At 37.9% G+C, this 24,272-nt stretch overlaps 1 protein-coding gene across 1 annotated transcript in view; it reads left to right on the top strand.

Annotated features, from left to right (window-relative positions):
* Nucleotides 1-3,584: 3,584 nt before the first annotated feature.
* xirp2b (xin actin binding repeat containing 2b) overlaps nt 3,585-24,272 on the top strand; it is a 103,728-nt gene continuing 83,040 nt past the window's right edge. The window contains 1 exon segment of the mRNA XM_052027785.1: nt 3,585-4,426. Coding sequence (XP_051883745.1) covers nt 4,211-4,426 — 216 coding nt within the window. The 5' untranslated portion in view covers nt 3,585-4,210.

The following is a 24,272-nucleotide window of genomic DNA, read 5'->3' as shown; positions in this document are numbered from 1 at the left end:
ATTCTCTTTTTTTGTACCTTTCCTTTCCCCATGGGGTGCCTGCATCCATAACTGTGACCCATCCCCCGGTGGATCTGCTCTCCCCTCCTCCCCCGCATCTGCCTATCACTATCTCCTACCTGAACCTACCTATCACCAGCTTGTGCCCACCCCGCCTCTCCTTTTTTGTCCACCTATCACTGCTCTGTTTCTTCACCCCCCCCCCCACTATGTACTGGGCTTCCCCTTTTCCTATCTTCAGTCCTGAAGAAGGGTCCAGACCTGAAACGTTGACCTTCTGTTTTTCTCCACGGATGCTGCCTGGCCTGCTGATTTCCTACACCATCTTGTTACTTTTTTCATCTAGATTCCAGCATCTGCAGTCCTTTGTTTCTCTAGAATCCTGGTGACGCTCTTCTGCACTCTCTCCAATGCTACCACACCCTTCTTATAGTGTGGTGACCAGAAATGTACACAATACTCAAGTGTGGCCTAATCAATGTTTTGTACAACTGCAACATAATGTTCCAACTCTTATACCCAATGTCTCGGCTTATGAAGGCAAGCACATCAAATGCCTTCTTCACCTCCCTGTCTACTACTGTTACCACTTTCAGGGAGCTGTGGACTTGCACCCCAAAGTCTTTCTATACATCAATGCTTCTAAGACCCCTACCATTTACTCTATATGTCCTACCAGAATTTGACTTCCAGAAGTGCATTACCGCACACTTGTCTGGATTAAATTCTATCTGCCACTGATCTGCCCAATTTTCCAGCTGATCTATGTCCCACTGTATCTGTGGTCAACCTGCTTCGCTACCCAAGACTCCCATCAATTTTCATATCATCTGCTAGCTTACTAATCATTGCTGTGGTTCAAAGGTGTCTTTTGCTATGTAAAAAACATCTGTAATGAGTAAAGGATGTTTTCAAATATGTAGAGTAAGAATTGGAATAGTACTCTAAAGGGATGTATAGTCTAAAGGTTAACTTACTATACAAGTTATTCCCATGAGTTAACAAAATGTAGTATAATCATTTAAATCATTTAAATAATTAGCTTAAAATTAAGAATATGTAAAATGAACTCAAAAACAATTTAAAGGCACTCTAAGAGGGAGAAAGAAAGAAAAAAATAGCTGTTTTAATACAATTGTTATATTTTTCACCAGATGGAAAAGTGGATTTATTTTAGCAACATAGAATTAAAGATTGCTTCATTTTTCAGAGATCACATGTGCCTTTAAGTACACTAATCTTAGATGTCTGTGGTCTGTGGCCTCCCTCCCTCTCTACAGACTTTGCAAATTATGACTATTAATTGATTGAAAATATTTATTTTCTACAATTTTGTCAGTGTTCTTCACAGTTCAGTTGTACTTTTTCGAAGCTCATTTCACAATTTAGATGGAGATTCAGAAATTACAAATGGAAGTCATTCAGCTCATTGTGCATATGTTAGGTATTTGAAAGAGCTTTCTAGTCATACCATCCCGCTGCCACTTCCCCATACCACTGCACACAAATATTTAGCCAATTCCTTTTGGAATACTATTATTAAGTTGCCTTCTACAACTACTTTGTTCCAAGTCTTAACAAATCTCTGCATAAAAATATACTCCATTTTCCTCTGATTCTTTTACCAATGGCTTGAAGTCTTGTGCTCTCGTTACCAGCTCTTCTGCTGTGGGAAACAGTTTCTCTTCATGATTTTGAATGTCTCCATCACTTCTCCCCTTAGCCTCTGCTGCACTAGAGACATAAACACAATTGTAAGATGTGTTAACATAAAACCAGCCACTGCTGATCTGTTGAAATCCTGAAATCAAGTTCTTTATAAAATTCTGCTGGAAATAGCATGTCGTTTCTGAGCATAACTGTATAATGTAATTTTCATTTCTGAAGAATGTTGCCAACATGTCCAGCAAACTAATCTCTGTTTAGCTTTAATGGATACAAATTTGCAAAATATGCCTTAAGACAGATCACTTATGTCAAAGCTGCAAAAAACACATGGGTAATAACTATCCAATTGCAATTGGTTAGTTTCAATATCCTGGAGGTAAGCCAAGAGTTAAATAATACTTCAACCAATATTGCCTTTCACTCCTCTGGATCTTGTCTAACTGTGACTAGATATTTTGTTCAATTTGAATTGGTTACTGTGATATGATTCAAGAACCAGACTTGGTATGATAAAAATCTCTAGACAACATCTAAACGCCGATCAATTTTTTTTTTGCAGATAATTATAAAGAAATAGTTAAAGCACATGTAGAATCGTAATAGAATAAGCTCATCATAATATTATTAATAGTGGTTTGGTTACTGATGATTTAGCTAGTACTGAATAACTAAGCAACACATTTTTAAACCAAGTGTATTCTTATTTTCAGGGACTTGAAAAATTATACCAGGGTTTGAAGAGCTGCAAGCTGAGCACATAATCTGAAGTATGCAGACATTGGCTCTTTGCTTTCCCTTGGGGTCTCTTAAATAATGCATTGGTCTGAGCGGGATATTGGAGATTTTGTATCCTTCAGCTATCTGTTATCTGATGTGTGTCAGACCATCATGCTGGATGCTCATTAGTTTAATGAGTCCTTGGAAATAAATTTCTACTTTTATTCATCTCATAAATACCAGACTGCTTTTGTTGCAGTAGATATTGCTACAACATCAATAAAAGAATCATTGGTAAGAAAATACAAGAATTGTTAAACCATAGCTTTACAATTACAGTATTATGGTTAATTTAGTTATTTTCCTCAGATTTAACATAATGTTCAAATTAAATAAATTGTATAATCATTGCATTTTACAGCTTTTAAATTTGCTTGTTCAGTATAATTTAGCATCATGTATGAAAAATAATTTATTACAATGAACTAGAGTAAGGAAATAGTATTTATATTACACAATATAATCTCTGAAAATGGCAATGAAGTCTATTACTGAATATCTAAGAGACATAATAAAATGTCTATTTTGCTGTACCCTTATTAAAATTATTTTTTAAATTCAAAACAAACTCTACTGAGGAGCCAACCTACCCAAGGTTATTTGTTAACTTAGCACAATGGGAAGCAGTAGTGTGTGGAAATATTCACTGATTAACAGTGGGCTAGGTAAGCTCCAAATACATGCAATTTCCTTGTACAGCTAGTATGTTGTATTTGGATAACACTTTCTGTTCCAGTTTCATTTAGTTGGAAAGATACACCACCAATACATTACTAATGTGTATGCCACATATGTAGCATTGAATTGGCAAGGGACTCTGTGTATACATGATCTAGCTTTTCTCTGTAACTTAATGCTCAGAGAGCAAAGCTCTGCATTTATTGTAAATTCTAAAAAGTTGCAGAACTTTTCAGACCTTGGAAGAGGAGAGGTGCCAATTTGCAAAGCAACTGGTGGTTTATTTATTAAGTGTTATTTTTAAATGGACTGACGCCAAGGTATGTCTGCATTCATTTTTCCGAGCATTTACTTAACATAAAATTGGTTTCCAAGCAATATTGTTACGTGGCATTATTCCATACAAGGAAGTGATGGGATTCACTCTCTTCCTGATCTGGTTTCCGGCTAGCTGGGAATTTTCTCACTAAGTTCAGCAATGTTTGCTGAAACTCAGCTGTGTGCCTGAAGCAAAACAAGGGAAAAAGTCTTTTAGAATGACTGTTTTCACATGACCAGGAATTTAAACAAAGTCATGTTTTTGCGCAGCTGTGGTTTAACCATGAATAAGATATATTTTATAAATACATATTTTCCCAATGATGTTTCAATTGTCTGCCAAATGTTTTAACATTTTTAAATCTTCTGATTTGTAGAAAACTGAGTGTCTGGCAGAATGCCAAATAAAGAAGGGTTCACTGAGTCTTTTGAAGAAGAGGTGGGAGTCTTGTGATCCAATTGCATCGTTCTCAAGGAATGTTCTCAGAAGCAAGTCGTTTGAGTCTTTACTTCAGCCTCTTTCTAGTGCATTGAAGTTCCTGTTGAGCGAGTTGTTTTTGATATAAGGTTTTTAGACAGGTACTGAAGAGTATTTTACATCAGCCTTTCGACAGCAGTCTAAAGTCACCAGTCAGTCAATGCCTTCATCCCCAGAATATCAGTGAGTGTAATACGAGTACTAGAGCTGGAATTTCTGCGGTAACTTTACTGAAGACATCCTGTGTTCTGACACAACAGCTTACTTGCTGAAAATATTATTTGTACAAGAATGGAAAGTGATCTAGAAACCAGAATGATGGTGAGTGAAACACAGAAAAATGACATTTTAGCTTCACCTATAAACATACAAGAAACAGAATCAGCCCAAAATGAAGTTGTTAAGGAAGACCTACAAGCTGCTCGAAGGATTGAGAGATTTTCTATCCCACTGGATGACTTAAAAATGCTGTTTGAGAAGACAGGCACTCCAAGGAATTGCAAGAAGGTAATCTTCTTTGTAATGCATTATTTTCTTAAAGGCAAATGGATAATAATAAAATTTGTCATTTCAGGATATGTTTGTAAAATATAAAAATCAGGCATTGCAGATGCTGGAAGTCTGAATTAAAAACAGAACATTTCGGAAACACTCAGCAGGTCAGAAAGTGGCTGTGCGAAGAGAAGCAGTAAATGTTTCAGGTTTAGGACTCTTCATCAGAACTAACACGAACTAACATAAATTGTTTCATGTTAATTAGGATCTATAAATCTGATAAAAATAAATATCCAACCATCTCCTGATTCAAGAGATTGTCACCTGATGTTTTTGAGCAATGATGTCCAGTTAATACAGGGATAACCTAACTGTTCCATTGGCAGTTACTAAAATAAACATTATTTTCTCAATGTTGACTTATTGCTTGGAAAATAATGTTAATTTGGATTGATCTGGTTAGTAAGGCATTTCAAAACGGACATTGTCTTCTTCAAAGACGTGTAAACGGTTTTCAGGTTACAACTGTGTTTAAAAAAAACAAAATCTCACCTAAAACTTGAAGTAGCTAGAAGCAAACCTCTTTGTACTTCAATGGAATTAGAAGTTCAATAATGATGGAAGCTTGTTAGAACTGCAAACGCCCTAAAATTTACATATTGGAATGCATGAGTCATCTGATAAGCAGATCTTGGTTGACAGCATGTATAAATTCTCTGCTTGCATCAGACTATTCAGTTTCTTCCAAACATCAAAGAACATGTACAACATGTGCATGCCCCTACAGGCCAGGTTTTACAGATCAAGGATTGAGTCAGTGTTATTTGATATGTTTTAGCTTCTTCAAGTAACTGAGTACAAAATAGCATAAGCTACCTTCATAGCTGAATAAGGAAATTTAATGTCTGCTGTGATTATTTTATCACAAAGTAGAAGGGAAGGCCTGGATTCAATCCCAGGCGTCCGTTGAACAATATTACACCCATTTGGGTGGTGGGACAAGCAATTGCAGATGGTCTTAGACTAAGAAAAGGGAGGAAAATACAACTTGACTTTCATTCTTGTTCATTGTCCTATGACCCCTGCTGGAAAAGTCATGAGTTTATTAGGTAATGGCAGAGTGAAAAAAAACATTCAGGGAATTTCTGGGAGGTTTGTTCCTGGAAATTAGCTCATTGATACTTGTTCACACACAAAACAAGGACCATATATCCCAATTAAATAAAGGTTTACCATCAGCCGTGAAAATGTGCCAGTTGAATTTCTGGTCCAATAAAATAAATGTGTGAAGTATAGAAACAATGTCAATGTTGGCAAAGGGTGGGCGCAAGGGTAAAAAAGCATCAATCATGTCTGTGATGTGAATTTTATATTAAAGGGATTTTTATGAAGTTGATATGTGTAGTCGAATTACCAATATGGTAAATCAGTGGATGAAGTTGCGCTAGAAACTCAGTTTCATTCAATTACACTTTGAAGATGATTCAATATTATTTGAACTTTGTATAATTCATTGATGAAGTATAGCAATGAACATTTCTGAGCATCCTGTCTTCACTGAAAAGGGCTCAAAGAAGAGTGAAGATTCTGGTGCTCAAATCTGATACACGAAGAGACACACAGAACTGACGGTTTCCGTCATGGGAAATAGAAAAGAGACAAGATAAATGCCTTAAAAGTTGTGAAAGAAATGAATAAAGTAGATATAATTAGAATTTCCAGACTATTAGTCTGGAATTGAACAATTGTTTTGTAGCCACATTTTGTTTTGTTCATTCAGGGGATGTGGACATTACTGGAAAGAAAGGCATTTATTGACCATTCTTATTAATAATGGTGAGCTGTCAACTTAAACCACAGCAATGTGTGTAGTAAAAATGCTTCTGCATTGTTACTCAATACAAAGCTGCAGGATCTTTAAAACCGCAGCAATGAAAGAGTGGTACTATACTTGCACGTCAAGTTTTATAACTTAGGGTGAAGCATGCTGGTGGTGGTGTTCCACTTTCCTATTGCGTATCCTTTTAGATAATGGAGGTTATGAGGTGTGGAGGTGTCCTGAAAGAAATCTTAACAGGTTGCTGCAGCACATTTCAAAACGGAACAAACTACACCATGGTACACTTGTGAAAGGAGTGAATATTTAAGGTAATGGTTGGTGAGCTAATCAAGTAAACTTTTTCCAAGTTGGTGACATGCTTCTTGAGTCCAACTAGAACTTTCTCCCTAACAGCATTGTGGGTATATCCACATCTCAAGGACTACAGCAGTTTAAGAAGGTAGCTCAGCACCATCTTCTCAAGGACAATTAAATGCTGGCTCTGCCTGAAAACCCTATGTTCCTTGAATGAATGAAAAATAACTGGAGTTCTACTCATCCAGAAAAAATGAGGAGTTTTCCATTGGATTTCTGCCATGCTTTTGAGATAATGGAAAAGCGATTGGGAATTTAGGGAGTGAATCACTTGCTATTCATTCCCATCCTTCAAACTGCTCTTGTAGTCACCCAGATTGGGCCAAATATGGCTGGTCCTGTTGGCTTTCTTGTCAATGATGCCCCTTAGGATGTTGGTTGTGAGGGATAAGGTGATCAAAATACTGTTGAATATCAATGAAAGTCAAGTAAACTATCTTGTGTTGCAGGTGGACCTTGTCGACTACTTGTGTACTACAATTGTTACTTAAAGTGTATCAATTTCTTTTTATCTATCTATCTATCTATCTATCTATCTATCTATCTATCTATCTATCTATCTATCTATCTATCTATCTATCTATCTATCTATCTATCTATCTATCTATCTATCTATCTATCTGCCTATTTATTTATTTATTTATTTATTTAAAATTTACTTACAGCGTGGTAACAGGCCCTTCCAGCCCAACGAGTCCATGCCACCCATTTTAAACCCAAATTAACCAACCCGTACGTCTTTGCAATGTGGGAGGAAATGGGGAAACAAACATAAATAATTGTTTACCTATTTTAATAGACAGTTAAGAATCAATCACAGAGATGCAACAGTTAGTGCTGCTATATCACAGCTCCAGAGACCTGATCCTGACCTCGGGTCTGTATGTGTGGAGTTTCCACATTTTACCCCTGATTGTACAGAATTCCTCTGGTGAGTCATAAAGTCATAGAGTAAACAGTATGGAAACAGGCCCTTCAGCTCAACTCGTCCGTGCCAACCAGAATGTCTACTTGATCTAGTCCCATATGCCTGCATTTGGCTCACATCCCTCTAAATATTTCCTATCCGCATACCTGTCTAAATGTCTTTCAAATACTTTAATTGTACTCACCTCTACAGCTTCATCTGACAGCTTGTTCCATGTACCCACCACCTTCTGTGTAAACAAGTTATCCTTCAGGTCTCTTTTAAATCTTTCCCCTTTCACCCTAAACCTGTGCCTTCTAGTTTTAGACTCCCCTATCCTGGGGAAAAAAAAACTGCGACCATTCACCTGATCTATGGTCCTCATGATTTTATATGCCTGTATAGCCTCCTACACTCTGGGTAAAAAGTCCCAGACTTTCCAGCATCTCCTTATAACTCAAGCCCTCCAGTCCTGCTAACATCCTCATGAATCGTTTCTGCAACTTTTTCAACATCATGACATCCTTTATATAGCTGGGCAACCAGAACTGCACACAATACTCCAAATGTGGTCTCACCAATGACTTGTACAGTTGTAACATACTGCCCCAACTCCTGTTCTCAATGCCCTGATCGATGAGCACAAGCATGCCAAAAGCTTTCTCCACCAACCTGCCTACCCCTGTTCCCTCTTTTAGGGAGCTATGTATTTGTACCCCTAGGTCTCTGTGTTCTACAACACTCCCAGGGCCCTACCATCTAATGTGTAAGTTCTGCCCTGGTTTAACTTACCAAATCGCAACACCTCACACTTGCCTGAGTTAAATTCCATCTGCCATTTTTTGGATCACTTCCCCAGTTGATAACCCTCTTCACTGTCCATGATACCACCAATATTGGTGTCATCTGCAAATTACATTCTTGTCCAAATTGTTGATATAGATGACAAACATCAATGGACCCAGCACCAATCCCTGCAGCACACCACTAGTCACAGACCTCCAATCTGAAAAACAACCTTCCATAACCACTCTCTGACTCCTTCCACCAAGACAATTTTGTATCCAATTGGTCAGCTCACCCTGGATCCCATGTGATCTAATCTTCTGGACTAGCCTACCATGTGGGACCTTGTCAAAGACATTACTAGAGTCCACACAGACATTGTTCACTGCCCTGTCCTCATCAAATTCTCTTCATCACCACTTCAAAAAACTCAATCAAATTTGTGAGACATGATTTCCCAAGTGTAGCACCATGCTGATTATCCCTAATCTTTCCACATGCTGGATAATCCTCTCCCTCAGAATCCCCTCCAATAACTTTCCCACCACTGATGTTAGGCTCACTGGTCTATAGTTTCCTGGCTTAGCTTTACAGCTCTTTTCAGATTTGTTACCCTCCAGTCTTCTGGTACCTCACCTGTGACCTAAAGGTGATGCAACTATCTCTGCCAGGGCCTCTGCAATTTCTTCCCTAGCTTCCTACAATGTCCTGGGATACACTTGGCCAAGAAAGGTTATGGACCCATCTCCTCAAATTTGATGCCCACAATTTAGAGTCATAGAGTTACTCAGCACAGAATCAAGCCGTTCAATCTCACCAGGTCCATACCAACCATCAAGTAGCATCTATATTAATCCCATTTGCTAGTACTCGATCTGTATCTTCAATTATAGCAGAAAATACATTCAAATAAGGCCAACTTAGCAATCAACACTGCTGAGGAACTGCTAGGTTTTCCTTTTGGCAGAGGCAAAAGGTTATGAAGGACTTAATATGCAAACAAAGATTGTAACAAATCTCCCAGTAATTGCTGGTAGGTTATTAGCAGTGACCAAAGCTGGGTTCTTTGTATTCCAAAGGAATGAAGGATGCATTTCATAGCAAAACAGTTTTATGTTGAAACTCTAAATATTTGTCATGTGATACATTTCTATTATAGATCAAACTTTTTTTAAATTTCCTGTAAAAACATTGATTTATTTCCTTGCAGCACTGAACAAATGAGTTTATGTGTTTAAAACTCCAGCCTATAAAATTTCAATGTATATCTTGGTTGCCAGATATTACCTTACACAGCAGAACTGGTATTACATTAATCTTAAGTGAAATTTGCCTTCAGACATTTAAGGCAGTTACAATGCTTTTTGATTCATTGTGTGTTGCAAAATAGTTTCACAGAGAAGGCAGCATTAACCCTATCCACCTAAAGGAAGCAAGCTGAAATCACTCCGTTAACTTGCTGCCTTTGCAGCTGTGACTTTGCTTACTTTTCAGAGCAAAGCCAGAGGGTTTTATTTGACACAGTCATGTCTTTGGAACCTGATAATAAATTTCATTTGTCAGCCTGTATGGAAGCGTAGTAAGTTTCCTGCCAGGCCAATGCAGTGAGAAATCAAACTTGAGCCAGAAGAGACTCTTAAAAAAAAGGTAAGTCAAATTTCTTTATGGGGCCAGGAGGAGTGGGAGTTGGCATTCTGCCTTTGGGTCGTGATAAGTTACACCATCTTCCACCAATTTTTCTACCCAGATTGCATAGGAAGTCAGCTGACGATTTAAATGAAGCCAGACGCTGAAGTATTCTCAGCCCTTTTGAGTTGTTGCTCTAAGTTAGTTTTGAACCGAAGCCAAAAGCCAACCACTGAAAACTAGTCTGAACTAATAAATAGGCAAATGTTATCTTCTTGTATTAAAGTTTCCTGAAATTAAAAAGTATAATAAATGTGTATTATTCCTCTGGCTAATTTTCTCCATTTTATGAAAAGGTTGGAAAGCATTAATAGTAGGCACATTAAAACTGTTGACTTTGGCATTGCTAATGCTGTCCATCTATGCTACTGTGGACACTGGTTGATTAAACACAGCAAATGGTTTCTGATTTTCCTTCTGGGAAACTCTGGACTGAGATGCAAAGAAATTCACACTCATTTATCCATTTTTTTTCCACATGGTTCTTCTATACAACAATAAGAGCCAGCACAACGTTCATCATAAAATAAAAATAATTATCTCTCATATGTCAAGAATGACAATCTCTAAACACTGAGAAGGTAGTTGCTCTTCATGTTTCTGAAAAAGGAGTTTTCCAGTTATTTTCTAATTGTTTTACTTTTCCCATAACTGTCATCTATTTCACTTGGTTCAGTTTCTATAAATTTTAACGATGATAGACAATGCTACAAAATTAAAGAACCAAATTTCAATTCCAGAACTATCATTTGTGTTCAGTCCTGTGCTAGGTAGCAAGTAAACTCTGTGCATTTCAACAATTCCTCAGTAGCATTAACAATGTCTGACTTCTGTACTTCTGCGAATGAAATAGTGGAATCAATTTTTTAGGATGAGAGGAGATAAAGTTAACACATCAGAGAAAAAAATAACATTTTAATTCACTTACCTAAATCCCAGGTTTTAAGTGTATAAGAATAAACTTCCAAAGCATTGATTCCAACCCTAGCAGTTTAAAGCATCTCCCAAAGAATGTTTATCACATATTGTGTCCTAAGAATCCAGCATAGGTTCTGCATTTTGTATTAAAATGCCATCTGTGCTAAAATAATTGCACCACCAAATTTTAACCACTAATTATTTACTTAGACTTGTGCTATGTAAATACTGCTGAGATAAACACTTGATGAATACCATATGTCCATAGGTATCAGGCATTAGTGAAATTACATGTGTTTCCTCTTATCTATTCCTCTTCACAATGCTGTAACTTCAGGAAATATATTGCAAAAGGAACCTTGAGGCCACAGAGACTATGGTCTAGTCCATTGCTTCCCTGGATTTGCGCATAAAAGAGACATGGGCCCATTGGATAAAGCTATGTAGAAAGCCAACATCCTTTCCTTAATTCTTCTTCCTACCATAATTCCACCAAAATCTGACTTGCTTATTTAGCTGGGAGAGAAGCCTGCAATGGAATCTACACTGCAAGTACTGTCTTAAGGCTATTTGATACAACCATACTTGTAATAGAAGAACTCAAAAATAGACAGAAATAGAAAAGTTAATTTCACCTCAGAAGGCTGCACATTTAATTAGCATGTACTATTTTGTCTATGGCAGACTTGAACCAACATTCAGTTTTCTAGGGGTGAGACTATTGAAGTTTTTCATTACTTCTCAAGGGTAATTGGGCTAATTTCCACAGTCTCTGCTTAAATCTCAAATTTACTCGGCCTGGCTTATCACATGCTTGCTTTGGCATTTCTGTGTTTCCAGAACTGCAGGATCAATCATGGAGCAAATGAACATTTTGACTGCACATTGCTGAGTAAGATCCAATTATGATTGCGGGTGATGTGTTGCTCACTCCTATTAAATGACTTTCAAAAGCTCTTTGTTCCACAAAGAACTCATTTGGATATACATTCTGTTCTTAGTCAGGCCCTCTACCTAACTTTGAACATTTTTCCAGTGCCTTGTAATTCTTATTGGTGTGGTCTTTCCTGGCCCTTTGTGAACTGCTTTGACATGTTAAAAATGCTAAGATAGTGCAAGTGATAAAGCAAGCATTCATTAGTTTCAGTTAGCCCTCCATCAGAACTGGTCTAGATCTCGGGCTAAGGATCAAGAGGTGTGGACTTCAACCCTCATCAAGGGAATTAAAATTCATTTCAATAAGCATGGACTAAAAAGCTAAACTCAGTAATTATGACTATATAACGATGGATTGTTGTGTAAAAACCAGGTGGTTCACAAATGAAGGAAGCCTTTTATCCTTGTCAAATTAGCCTATTTGTGTCCAGACTGAAAGCCATGTTTTATCTTTTAACAGAACAGAAGTAGTCCCTTTGATCCTTTCCAGAGGAGCAATCTCAATAGTCCCATTTCTCCTCTCATTATTTCCCTGTACCCCTGCAGGTTAGTTCCTCCCACACACGTCCATCAACTCCCCTTTGATTATTTTTGCCTTTAACCTATTTACAGCAGATGTCTTCATGATGTGAAAGGAAATGGGAGCACCATCATCTCTCATCTGTATTTACCATGGAGAATGTCAAGGAAGCTAAGGAATTAAAGGAAATGAATAGTGCTATCTTGGAACATATCCACATTAAATATTGGTATTGGTATTGGTTTATTATTGTCTAGAAGTGTAGGGAAGGCTGGTTTGCCTGATAGACTGAGCTGTGTTCACAACTCCCTGCAATTTCTTGCAGTCTTGGGCAGAGCAGTTGCCATACCAAGCTGAGATGCATCCAGATAGGATGATTTCTATAGTACATCTATAAAAATTGGTAAAATTCATCAGGGACATGCTGAATTTCCCTCGCCTTCTGAGGAAATAGAGGTGCTGGTGTGTTTTCTTGGCTGTAACATCCATGTGTCTGGACCAGGACAAATTGTTGGTGATGCTTACACCTAGGATGCTCTCAACCATCAGCACCATTGATAAAGACAGGGGTGTGTACTCCACCCCACTTCCTGAAGTCAATGACTAGTTTTTTTGTTTTGCTGACATTAAAGGAAAGGTTGTTGTCTTGACACCATGCCACTAAACTCTCCATCCTGTACTCCACCTCGTCATCGTTTGAGATCCGACCACTACAGTGGTGTCACCTACAAACTTGTAAATTGAGTCAGAGCAGAATTTGGTCAGACGGTCGTGATTGTATAGGGAATATAGCAAGGAACTGAGGATGCAGCCTTGCAGGGCACTGGTGTTGTGGGTATTTATGGAGGAGGTGTTGTTGCTTATCTTTGCTGACAACCCAGGACACCTTATGTTTATAACTAATTAGCCACTGGATTCCCTGGTCATCCTCAACAAACCAGTCCCAGTTCCTTTTGATAGAGAAGTGCAATCTCTTCACAAGTGCCACTTATGGTGGACTTCAAAACAGTTAAGTTGATGTTGGATGCTCCATGTCTGCTCTTGGCTGGGAATCCACAGTTTGACTCTGAGGTTTTGTCTAAGAAGAGCTCCCTTTGAAGAGTCCTTGAGGGCTAGAGAACCACAGGACAATACAGCACAGGAACAGGCCCTTCAGCTCAAAATGTCTGTGCCTATATAAACTTCACTTCTGCCTACATGTGGTCAATATCCCTCGATACCCTGCCTGTTCATGTGCCTGTCTAAATGCCTCTTAAACATTGCTATCATCCACCTCCCTTGGCAATGTGTTCCAGGCATCTCCTACTCATTGTGTAAAAGATTTGCCACATAAATCTCCTTTAAACTTTCCTCTTCTCACCTTAAATCTTTGCCTTTTAGTATTTGACATTTCCATCTTGGGAAAAAGGCTGACTATCTACCATGTCTATGCTTCTCTTAATTTTATATACTTCGATCAGGTCACCCCTTACCCTCTGATGCTCCAGAGCAAACAATCTACATTTGTCCATCCTCTCCTTATAGCTAATCCAGGCAACCTTCTGGTGAACCTCTTCTGCACCTGCTCCCATACCTCCATATCCTTCCTGTGATGCAGCAATCAGAACTGCACACAATACTCCAAATAGAGTCAGAGAGCAATGCAGCACGGTTACAGGCCCTTTGGCCCAGCTAGTCCATGATAACCACATTGTCCACCCAGCTTGTCCCAATCTCCTATGTTCGGCCCATATCCCTGCAAGCCCCACCCCTCCATGTAACTATCCAAGTGCTTCTTAAATGATACTATTGTACCTGCCTCAACCACCTCCTCTAGCAGCTCATTCCATGTACTCACCACCCTCTGTGTGAAAAAAGTTGTCCCTCAGGTTCCTTTTAAATCTTTCCCCTCTTACCCTAAACCTATGCCTGCTGGTTTTGGAGTCCCCTACCCTGGGAAAAGACTGTTACCATCCACTTCATCCATGACATTGATCTTGTGGCAATGTTTCCATTGTTGCTGATGGTCTGGGACCAGGCTGACGGAGATAACAGAGTGGATTAGGCGCTAGTCAGTATCTGTTGTGGCACAGGTGATGAGGATATCTTTGTGGTCCCTTACTCAGATAACAATATGATCTAACAGCCTCCCTCAGATCCCCTCTTATTCTCTTAATCCTCACCTTAAACCTATGCCCTCTGATTTTAGCTGTCTCCATTATAGGCAAAAGTTTCTCTCTATCCACCCTATCAATGTTCCTCATAAATTTGTATACCTCTGTCAGGTCCCCCTCAGCTTCCTCCACTCCAAGGAAATCAATCTTGGCCCACCCGATCTCTTCTCCTAACTGAAATGTTCCATCCCAGGTAACTTGTAAATCTCCTCTGTACTGTCTCTAGTGCAAACACATCCTTCCTATAGTGTGGCAACCAGAATGGCACACAATACTCCAGCTGTGGCCAAACTAAAGGTTTATAATGTTGAGCCATGACCTTTATAGTCTTATAAAGGTGAGTATTCAATAGCCTTCTTTACCACCTTATCTTCCTATGCTGCTACCATTAGGGATCTATGGGTATGTACACCAAAGTCCCTCTGTTCTTCAATACTCCTTGTGGCCCTACCATACTCCCTAACCCTACGCTTAATTGACCTCCCAAAATTCATCACCGCAAATTTATTGAGATTAAATTGAATCTGTCTTTGTTCTGCCTTATATACCAGCTGATCAATATTGTTCTGTAATGTAAAACTAACCTCCTTACTGTCAACAACACCACCAACTTTCATGTCATCTGCAAGTGCTGTCAAATATGTAAGTCTGAGACTTACTGACAGATTCAGAAGGCAGCAGTATGAAGTGCTGATTAGATTTATGGAAAGGGAGTTAGTTTTGATTATTGGAGGATTGGGGCATCCATCAGGCAGTTCATGAGGAGTGTGGTGTTTAAGAACAGTAGGTAAGTAATGGGATTTGTTATAATGGAATCCCATTCTGGGATAAAAAGAAGATGATATTTGTTTCTAACTTCTCAGGCCCTTTCTCCACCATCCAGTACTGGGTCAGCAGAAGTTTCATCCCACTACTATTGGGAAGTCATAAGCTCTGTTCCCAAGCTACCAAAGCCATCCCTCTCCCTGACAACTACCTGAAGCTAAACGACACGGGCTTCAGCTGGGGTGTCACTTTTAATCCTGAGGCAGGCTTTGGACCACACATCTGTGCAGTCATTAAAATCACATATTTCCGACTCCATCAAACCTACTCAACTAATCCACTGCTGAAACCATCAACCAGACCTTTATTACTTACTTTTTACACACATTCCTGGTTGGTCTCTCGTATTCTACTCTCCATAAACTAGATCATTAAATGTTCTGCTACTCTTGTACTAACTCCCACCATTCACCCATTCTGGAGTATTTTTGTTATATTAAAGGAGCTAGATATATAAAAATTGCATGAATGCTGTTAACTCTACAGATTTAAAGAAAGGAGAGTGGCAGGAAGATGTTTGGTTTCAGCATAGTGATTCTGATGAAATGTGATACATTTTATTACAATGAGAAAATGGTTCTCTTTCAAATTACCTGGAACAGAATGTTTCATCAATATTAGAGGTCACATAATGCAGTTCTTAAATGTTGTACTCAAGCACCTTCCCCTCCAGCAGGGCAGTATGCCCTTGGAACTGAATGTGTTATTTGAACTTCGAGTTGATATTCTGGTAAGCAATCAATGTTTAAGCCATCAATTATCCTAAATGGTAGCAAGCAGTCACATTAAGTACCCTATATATGTAATAGAAATTGCAAATAAACCACATGACTTTGTGTACAGATAATCTCTATGCATGGAAGTTTCCAACAAACAGCTTGGACTTTGAACAAAGTACCTGATACTCAAATAATAGCTCTGAATAAATTAATGGCTGCATTTTTGTTCTGGAATTCCAAATGCAACATGTTTCAAGGTCATGAAAATATCTTGCATCATTATTTTTGAGTATACAGCTAATAGATTTTGAAGTAACATACTAACTATTGCACAAAGTAGCATTATTTTCCTAGTCTACCCATATTTTGACATTTGCAATTTGATAATTTCCATTTGCCCATGCTAGGCCAAATCACATTTGTACTGGTCTGCATAATCAAACACATTCCTTTCAGTTGAAAATATAGTCTGATTACTTTTAAAATGTTTTCCTACAACTGCTATGCATTTTGCATGGACACACTACTCTGATTTTTTTTAATAAATACTTTGTTTTATTGATGACTTACATTGCTATGTTTAACATTCTAATCATTATGTAATTTCACAGTTTTTCAGGTATCTTTTATCAGTAAATTCAGAACTTGAATGCAGGAAGTGTAATTATTATAGGAACAATAATTTTAACTGGCTGGATACAATAACTTTTCAACAATTAAAAAGGAAAGACTTTATTTTATCTATACACAGATATATATATATATATATAAATATATATATATATAAAACATTTCACAACCCCAGAATAATTCAGTATACTTCAAAGCCAATAAAAAAATCGTTTGAAGTGCAGTTACTGTTATATAGGAAACTTGACAAGCAATTTACATACAGTAATGCGATATTCAGATAGTCTACTTTCAAATGTGCTGTTTGAGATTTGAATATTGGCCTGGTACTGGAGAACTCAGATGGTCTTGTTTGAACAGTCCTGTGGGATCTTTTACATCTTACATGGCTGGGGGCTTGGTGTGAAAGAGCACTGCATGAAGTGCCAGAATAGAATGTGCACAAGTCTGTCGTATGGGACCTGAATCCAGGACTTTCTGACTCAGAAGCATGTGTGCTACCAACTGACACAAGGCTATCACTATGCTATGAGATGTTTACCTTGTCAAATCTAAACAACCAGCAGGAGAGTTAAGATGTTTTGTGATGGTCTTCAGAGATGGATATTGGCAAATAACATTGGTTTAAGATAATGAAAAGAATCCAAAATAGGTCAGTATTATAACATATCAAACAAACATAGTTGCAGTGTATAACCCAATAATAATATTACATTTGGAGCATAGAGGGGATTTACTTCAGACCCCGTTTCCTTGATGTTGTGTTTGTTTTACAGCTGACATGCCAATGAATATGGTGGATGGTGTGTAGATGCACAAACTGCACTGGAAGTGCTCTGAATGCCTGATGGGTAAAGGCTGAGATACAGGAAGGGATCCTTGGATTATTTAAAGAAAAAGCTTTCATGAAAAAAATGATACAGGGTTAAAAATGAAATTTGCAGTATGGTTACAGCCTTCACCAGGCATTTAGGCTTATCTTATTCAGCTTCAGTTGTTTTAGTTTAGAATTCCAATATTATTTGTTTAGAAAGAATAACATTTTAACTCTTTTCTGCCATTCAATCACCGCTAGGATGCACTTTACAAAACTTGTTGAAGGATTGTAATTTTAGCTTCCTGTGTTCTTTTGCCACTTGAGATAGATATAAATAAGAGGAGTCAACATCTTTTTTATGACCCCTCCCTATAATCTGGCTGTCCTTCCTCATGTTGTTTGGAATAGCCACATCTACTGACTGGAATTCTTTGAAGTGACACTAATATAAACAATGGATAATAAAAAAATATTTCGACTAATACTCATTTGAAGAAGATGTGCATATACAGATTAATGCTTTTTCCACGGTAACAGAGCTAGCCAGATAGTCAAAGCCACTTTTTTCCCCACAATTGTAGTAAATGATGACATGATTCCAAATAAAATGTAGGCCTCTGTCACTAATTTTAGATAAAATATTAAAAGTGCATAAAATTCTATCACATAACCAAATTAAATTGAGTGTAATAGGCCAGCTGGGTCAACGTAGAACTGCTCATTGCTGCCAAATATTGATGAGACCCTCTCCAAAATTTAACTGCCCAATTAAGTCTGTGTTTCTCATTATTTGTTTTTTTGCATTTTTTTACACTGATGACACAATCTCCTATTCCACATTAATTAATGGAATATTGGATTATTTAAAGAAAAGGCTTTCATGAAAAAAAGGTTACAGGATTAAAAATGAAATTTTCAGTATGGTTACAGCCTTCACCAGGCATTTAGGCTTATCTTATTCAGCTTCAGCTGTTTTAGTTTAGAATTCCAATATTTATCTGTTTAGAAAGAATAACATTTTAACTCTTTTCTGCCATTCAATCACCGCTAGGATGCACTTTACAAAACTTATTGAAGGATTGTAATTTTAGCTTCCTGTGTTCTTTTGCCTATTTGTAATTGCACACAACATGATGTGTTGTGTTTAGGTGGTTAAACTTTCATTGGTTAAATCCTAACATCTTCTCTCATGTTCCCTCTGACAAAACAGTATTCTAATCAATAACCAAATGCAATAAAAGGATTATGGATTTTAATTCTGGCTGGATATAATAATTAACTTTTTTTACAATTAAAAAGGAAAACACTTTCATTTATATAAAACTTTCCACAATCTTAGGATTGTGGAATTCCACTCCTGAGTACATTAAAGGCAATACAGAAAGATTTTAAAATGCTGTTCTTTTTATGCAGAGAATGCAGCAACTAATTTGCGTGCAGTAATGTAATCTTCAGATAATCTTCTTCCAACTACACAAATTAAGGGTTGAATATTGGTTTAGTACTTGATAACTCATCTGCTCTTCTTTGAATAGTCCTGTAGGATCTTTTACTTTTGCATAGCTGGGGCCTTGGTTTGAAAGAATACTGCACAAACCTGTGGATCTGAACCAGGACTTTCTGACTTAGAAGCATGTGTACTACCAGCTGACGAAAGGCTATCATTGTACTATGAGATGTTTACCTAGTTAAGATTAATACACTGGCAAGACATTCAAACTGGTTTGTGAAGATCTTCAGAGATGGATATTGGTAAATACTATTTAAGATAATGTTGAAGATAATGAAAAGAATCCAATATAGGTCAGCGTTATAACATATCAAAGATTATGGTAGCATGTAAGCCAGAAATATTATTATCTTTGGAGCATTAGAAGAGATTTACTTCAGACCCCAGTTCCTTGATGTTGTGTCTGTTTTACCACTGACTAATCATTGAACAGAGTGGGTGATGTATAGATGCACAAAACTGCACTGGAAGTGCTCTGTATGCCTGACAGGTAAAGGCTGGGAAAATGTTATGGAGTGTTTTGTTATGCACTTAAAATTTCATCGGTTAAATCCAGGGATCTTCTCCCATATTGCTTCTGACAAAATAGTATTCTAATCATTATCTAAAAATATTAAAAGATATATGGGTTATTGCATTTGTTTAGAAAGATAGAAACAGTATGAGACCATTCAGCCCTTCAATATGATCATGGCTGATTATCAAAACTGAGTATCCTGTTTTTGCTTTCTCAATATATCCCTTGATCTCTTTAGCCATTAGAACTGTTTCAAACTCCTTTGTGAGTAGATTTAACGATTTAGCCCCAATGCTTTCAATGGTTGAGAATTCCACAATTCACCACTGTATGGATGAAGAAATTTCTCTCAAGATCAGTCCTAAATGGCCAACCCTGTTTCCTCAGGCTGTGACCAGTGGTTCTGAACATCCCACCACTGGGAGCATCCTCCCTGCATCTATCCAGACCTGTCATCAGCCCTCTTTTGTCTAGTTCCAAATCACCTTCCTTACTTATCAGTCCAACACTTGCACCTTTTGTGCCTCAATGTATCACTCTCCAGCCTCTATCTCTACCTTTACCATCCCATCCCCCCATGGCCCCTTTTTACCCTGCCATGTCTGTTTCCACACAGCCTGAGCCCTAGCCTCCATTTCCCAGCTCCACCCCTCCACTTCCCCCACCTGGCTCTATCTGCCCATCGTCCCTCACTCCACCTATACCTACCCGTCACCTACTGGCCCCTGTCTCACCCCTCCCCTTCTTCCCTTTCTACTGGCTACACTCCCTCAATACTCTTAGGCCTGATGCAGGGTCTCGACACGAAATGTGAACCATTCCTCCTCCCCCCCCCCCCCCCCCCAGATGCTCTCTGGCCTCCTGAGTTCCTCCAGCAGTTTGATTTTTTGTTCCAGATTCTAGCATCAACAGTCTCTTGTGATCCCAGGAATCAGTCTAGTGAACCTTCACTGCTCTCCCTCCACAGGAAGAACATACTTCCTCAGATAAGGAGACCAAAAGTGCAACCAATACTCAAGGTGTGGTCTCACCAAGGCCCTTTAAAATCGTGATAAGATGTTCTTGCTCCTGCATGCAAATCCTCTCACTTCAAAGGACAATATACCATTTGCATTCTTAATTACTTGCCATACCCGCAGACTTACTTCCATTGGCAGGTCTCGATTCCCTTCCCTTTTTCATAATCTGTCACTGATTTTGCTACCGACGTGGATAACCTCACATATCCACATTATATTGCATCTGACCACCACGTAACCATTTGCTCAACCTGTCCGGATCACACTGGAGACTCCCTGCATCCTCCTGACAGCTTGCACTTGTTTTGTGTCATCTGCAAACTTACAGATATTACATTTAATTTGCTCATCTAAATTGTTGCTATATAATGTAAATAGACTCTTCAGAGACTCGTAGATTCTTAAAGGATTCTTCTTACTATATATTTTAATAAACTCTTGAAAGTTTAAACAGAAAGGAAGCTCTCCAAACTGTTCTGTTCTGCAACTGTTAAATCATGGCACCTGTAATTCAGGTCCATTAATCACCTTTAATCCATATCCCTTGACATGTCTACTAAAAAAAAGACCATCGATCTTGGCCTTGAGAATTTCAATTATTACTGCAAACATGGTCCATTGGGAGAAGACTAGAGTTACACTACAACTAATGTGTGTATTAGGATATTGTAATCAGATTTCACTCACAAATGGCATTGCTCCAAAATGCTGTCCTCTTGTTTTGGATTTTCCCAACAGACTAAAGTTTGTCTCTTTCTTTATTGAATCCATATATATCATTTTAAAAGCATCAATCAGATCATCATTCAACATTCTCAGCTCAAAAGGAGGGAAATTCCTGTTTACTTAAACCATTCTCAGTATAAACCCCTACAATCCTGGTAACAATTTGGTGAACCCATACTGTAACTTGTCCAAGATGAGTCAGACATGGCTGGGAAAAGGTATTACACAATGTGCCCTGTTAGTTACACTTGAAAGTCCATGTTTTTGAATCTTAACAGTTTAACTCCTAAAGTTGAAAGTGTGAAGTGATAACGGAGTAAGTGGGAAATTGGGAAGGTGAATGAACAATGAAGAGTGGAACAATGGAACAATGAATCTTAACAAATCCATTGAACTAAAAAGGAGAGTGAATTTAAATAGGTCAATGTCAAAATGGGTACAGGAGAAAAATATATGACGATGGGAGCTCAGGAAAAATTAAGCATAGAAAAACAAGATTCTAAAAATATCCTAAAACAATTCACAATGTGAGGGAATATTGCTAAGTTATAAGTTATTGACAATCATTGTTAAAACACCATTTATACTGAAACTTATTTGACTTAACTTTAGATAGCAAGTTTCATGGGAAATGAATTGGGAAGTGCACAATGAAAATCAGGAGGAGTTTAAGTGTGAGATGTTCTTTCAGGAGCCAATGGTAGTGTGTTCATAGCATCTTCTCCAATGAAGACTGTTGCAAGGTATCTATTTAACTCCTCTGACTTTTCCTTGTTTCCCATAACTATTTCCCCAGTCTCATTCTCCAAGAGGCCAATGTTCACCTGGACCTCTCTCTTCATTTTTATGTAGTTAAAGAAACTCCTGTTCTCAGTTTTTAAGTTCCTCAGTAATTTGCCCCCATAGTTTATGTTCCCTCTCTCTTTCTTATTCGTTTCTACTCCTTTGCTGGATTCTGAACTTACAGCAGTCCCCAGGTCTTCTGTTAACTTTTATCTCATATACACTTTCTCTTTCAACTTAATGCCCTCTTTAACTTCCTAAATTCACCATACTTGGTTCATCCCTCCCTGAAAATCTTTCTTCCTTGCTGGGATATATTTTTGCTGAGAGTCATGAACAACTTCCTTAACTGTCTGCAACTGCTTGCCTACTGTCCTTCCTGTTAATCTATCTGTTGTCCACTTTAGCCAACACAATCCTCATTCCATTGTAATTCCTTTTATTGAAGTTAAATACAATTACTCCAACCCAAGTTCTCCCACTCAAACTGAATATAAAATTCTGTCATGCTATGATCACTACTTTCTAGAGGATCCTTTACTCTGAGGTTATTTATTAAACCTGCCTCTTTCTTTTCCTTTTTCAATCTTTTTATTAATTTTCAGATTAATACAGATTAATACATATAACATTGGTAATTATACATGTAATACAAAGAGATCGGGAGGACAATCATGACATATATAATCATAAAGAATAAAAAAAAATTCTAGGCCCCACGGTTTCTTGGTAAATGAATATATTACAAAAAGAAAGTCAAAAGGAGAAAGAAAAAGATTTATTATATAAAAAAAGCCCCAAATTGAAAAAAAATTGTAAGTAATAAAACGAAACAAACTAAAACAAAAATTTCAAAAGAAAAAAAAAACTGGACTGATATTTCTCAATGAACAAAGAGCATTATTATGTCATCAAATCCACTCCTCTAAATTCAAAGATTATTGAAAAGGGATCTGTATCATATGAAAATATTGAATACATGGACTCCAAACTTCCTCAAATTTAAGCGAAGAATCAACAGTGCCACTCCTGATTTTTTCTAAGTTTAAACATGATATGGTTTGAGAAAACCATTGAAAAGTAGTGGGGAGTATTGGATCCTTTCATTTAAACAAAATGGATCGCTTGACCATTGATGTAACAAAGGCAATCACATGACAAGCAGCAGCAGATAGATGGCCAGATTCCATCATTGGTAATCCAAAAAGTGATTGGGTGACTTTGTAAATCAATATTCAATACAGTTGAAATAATGTTGAAAGTGTCCTTCCAATATTTTTCCAAAAGTGCCTCTTTACCTATTACCAGATTCAAGTTAACCTGTTCCCTGGTTAGCTCCAAAATGTATTGCTCTAAGTAACTATTCTGAGTGCACTCTATGCATTCACTTATTCCAATTAGATTAATCCAATCTAGGTGAAGATTAAAATCCCCCATAATTATTGCATTACACTTTTTACATGGTCCCACTAATATTTTTTCCGATAATGCAAAAACTGATTGGGGGTCTATACACTACTCCTTCCAGAGTGTTATTTCCCTTGTTTTGTTTTTACGTCCACCCAGATGAGTGTTAGATGTCTCTAGGGGTGCAGAACGATGAGGGGGGATCTCATTAAAACCTATTGAATACTGAAAGGCCTGGATAGAATATATGTGGAAAGGATGTTTTCCTTAGTCGGAGAGTCTAGGATCTGAGGGCACAGCCTCAGAATAAAGATACATCCCTCTAAAACTGCAATGAATTTCTTTGCCACAGAGGGCTGTGGAGGCCAAGTCATTGGGTATATTTAAGGCAAAGATTGATAAATTCTTGATTGGTAAGAGGGTTAAGGGTTACAGGGAGAAGGCAGGACAATGGGATTGAAAAATTCAGCTGTGATTGAAAGTTGGAGCAGACTCAATGAATTGAATGGCCTAATTCTCCTCAAAAGGAAACAGGTCTCCAACTTGTTAACACTGATTGAGGATTTTCCCAGACTTCCAGTAGCAAAAGAGCATGGCTTGTACCTTCAGATGAAATTATGTGAGGAAGGGACTGGGAGTAATGGAAATTCTTAACATGTTGCTGCACTTTCCATCCAACTAAGCTTACATGGGCAACCCAGCACAGTGACCCCGGGACAAGTCTGCTCCAGGTGGCTGCCAACCAATGGGCCCACAGGGATCCCAGTCACAGACTGCAGATCTCCAGGTAGATCTACTCTATTTT

Source organism: Pristis pectinata, chromosome 1 (genome assembly GCF_009764475.1).
Source record: "Pristis pectinata isolate sPriPec2 chromosome 1, sPriPec2.1.pri, whole genome shotgun sequence".
Lineage (NCBI taxonomy): Eukaryota > Metazoa > Chordata > Chondrichthyes > Rhinopristiformes > Pristidae > Pristis > Pristis pectinata.
Note: the sequence above shows the minus strand (reverse complement) of the source record. Positions and strands in the feature narration are given on the sequence as shown.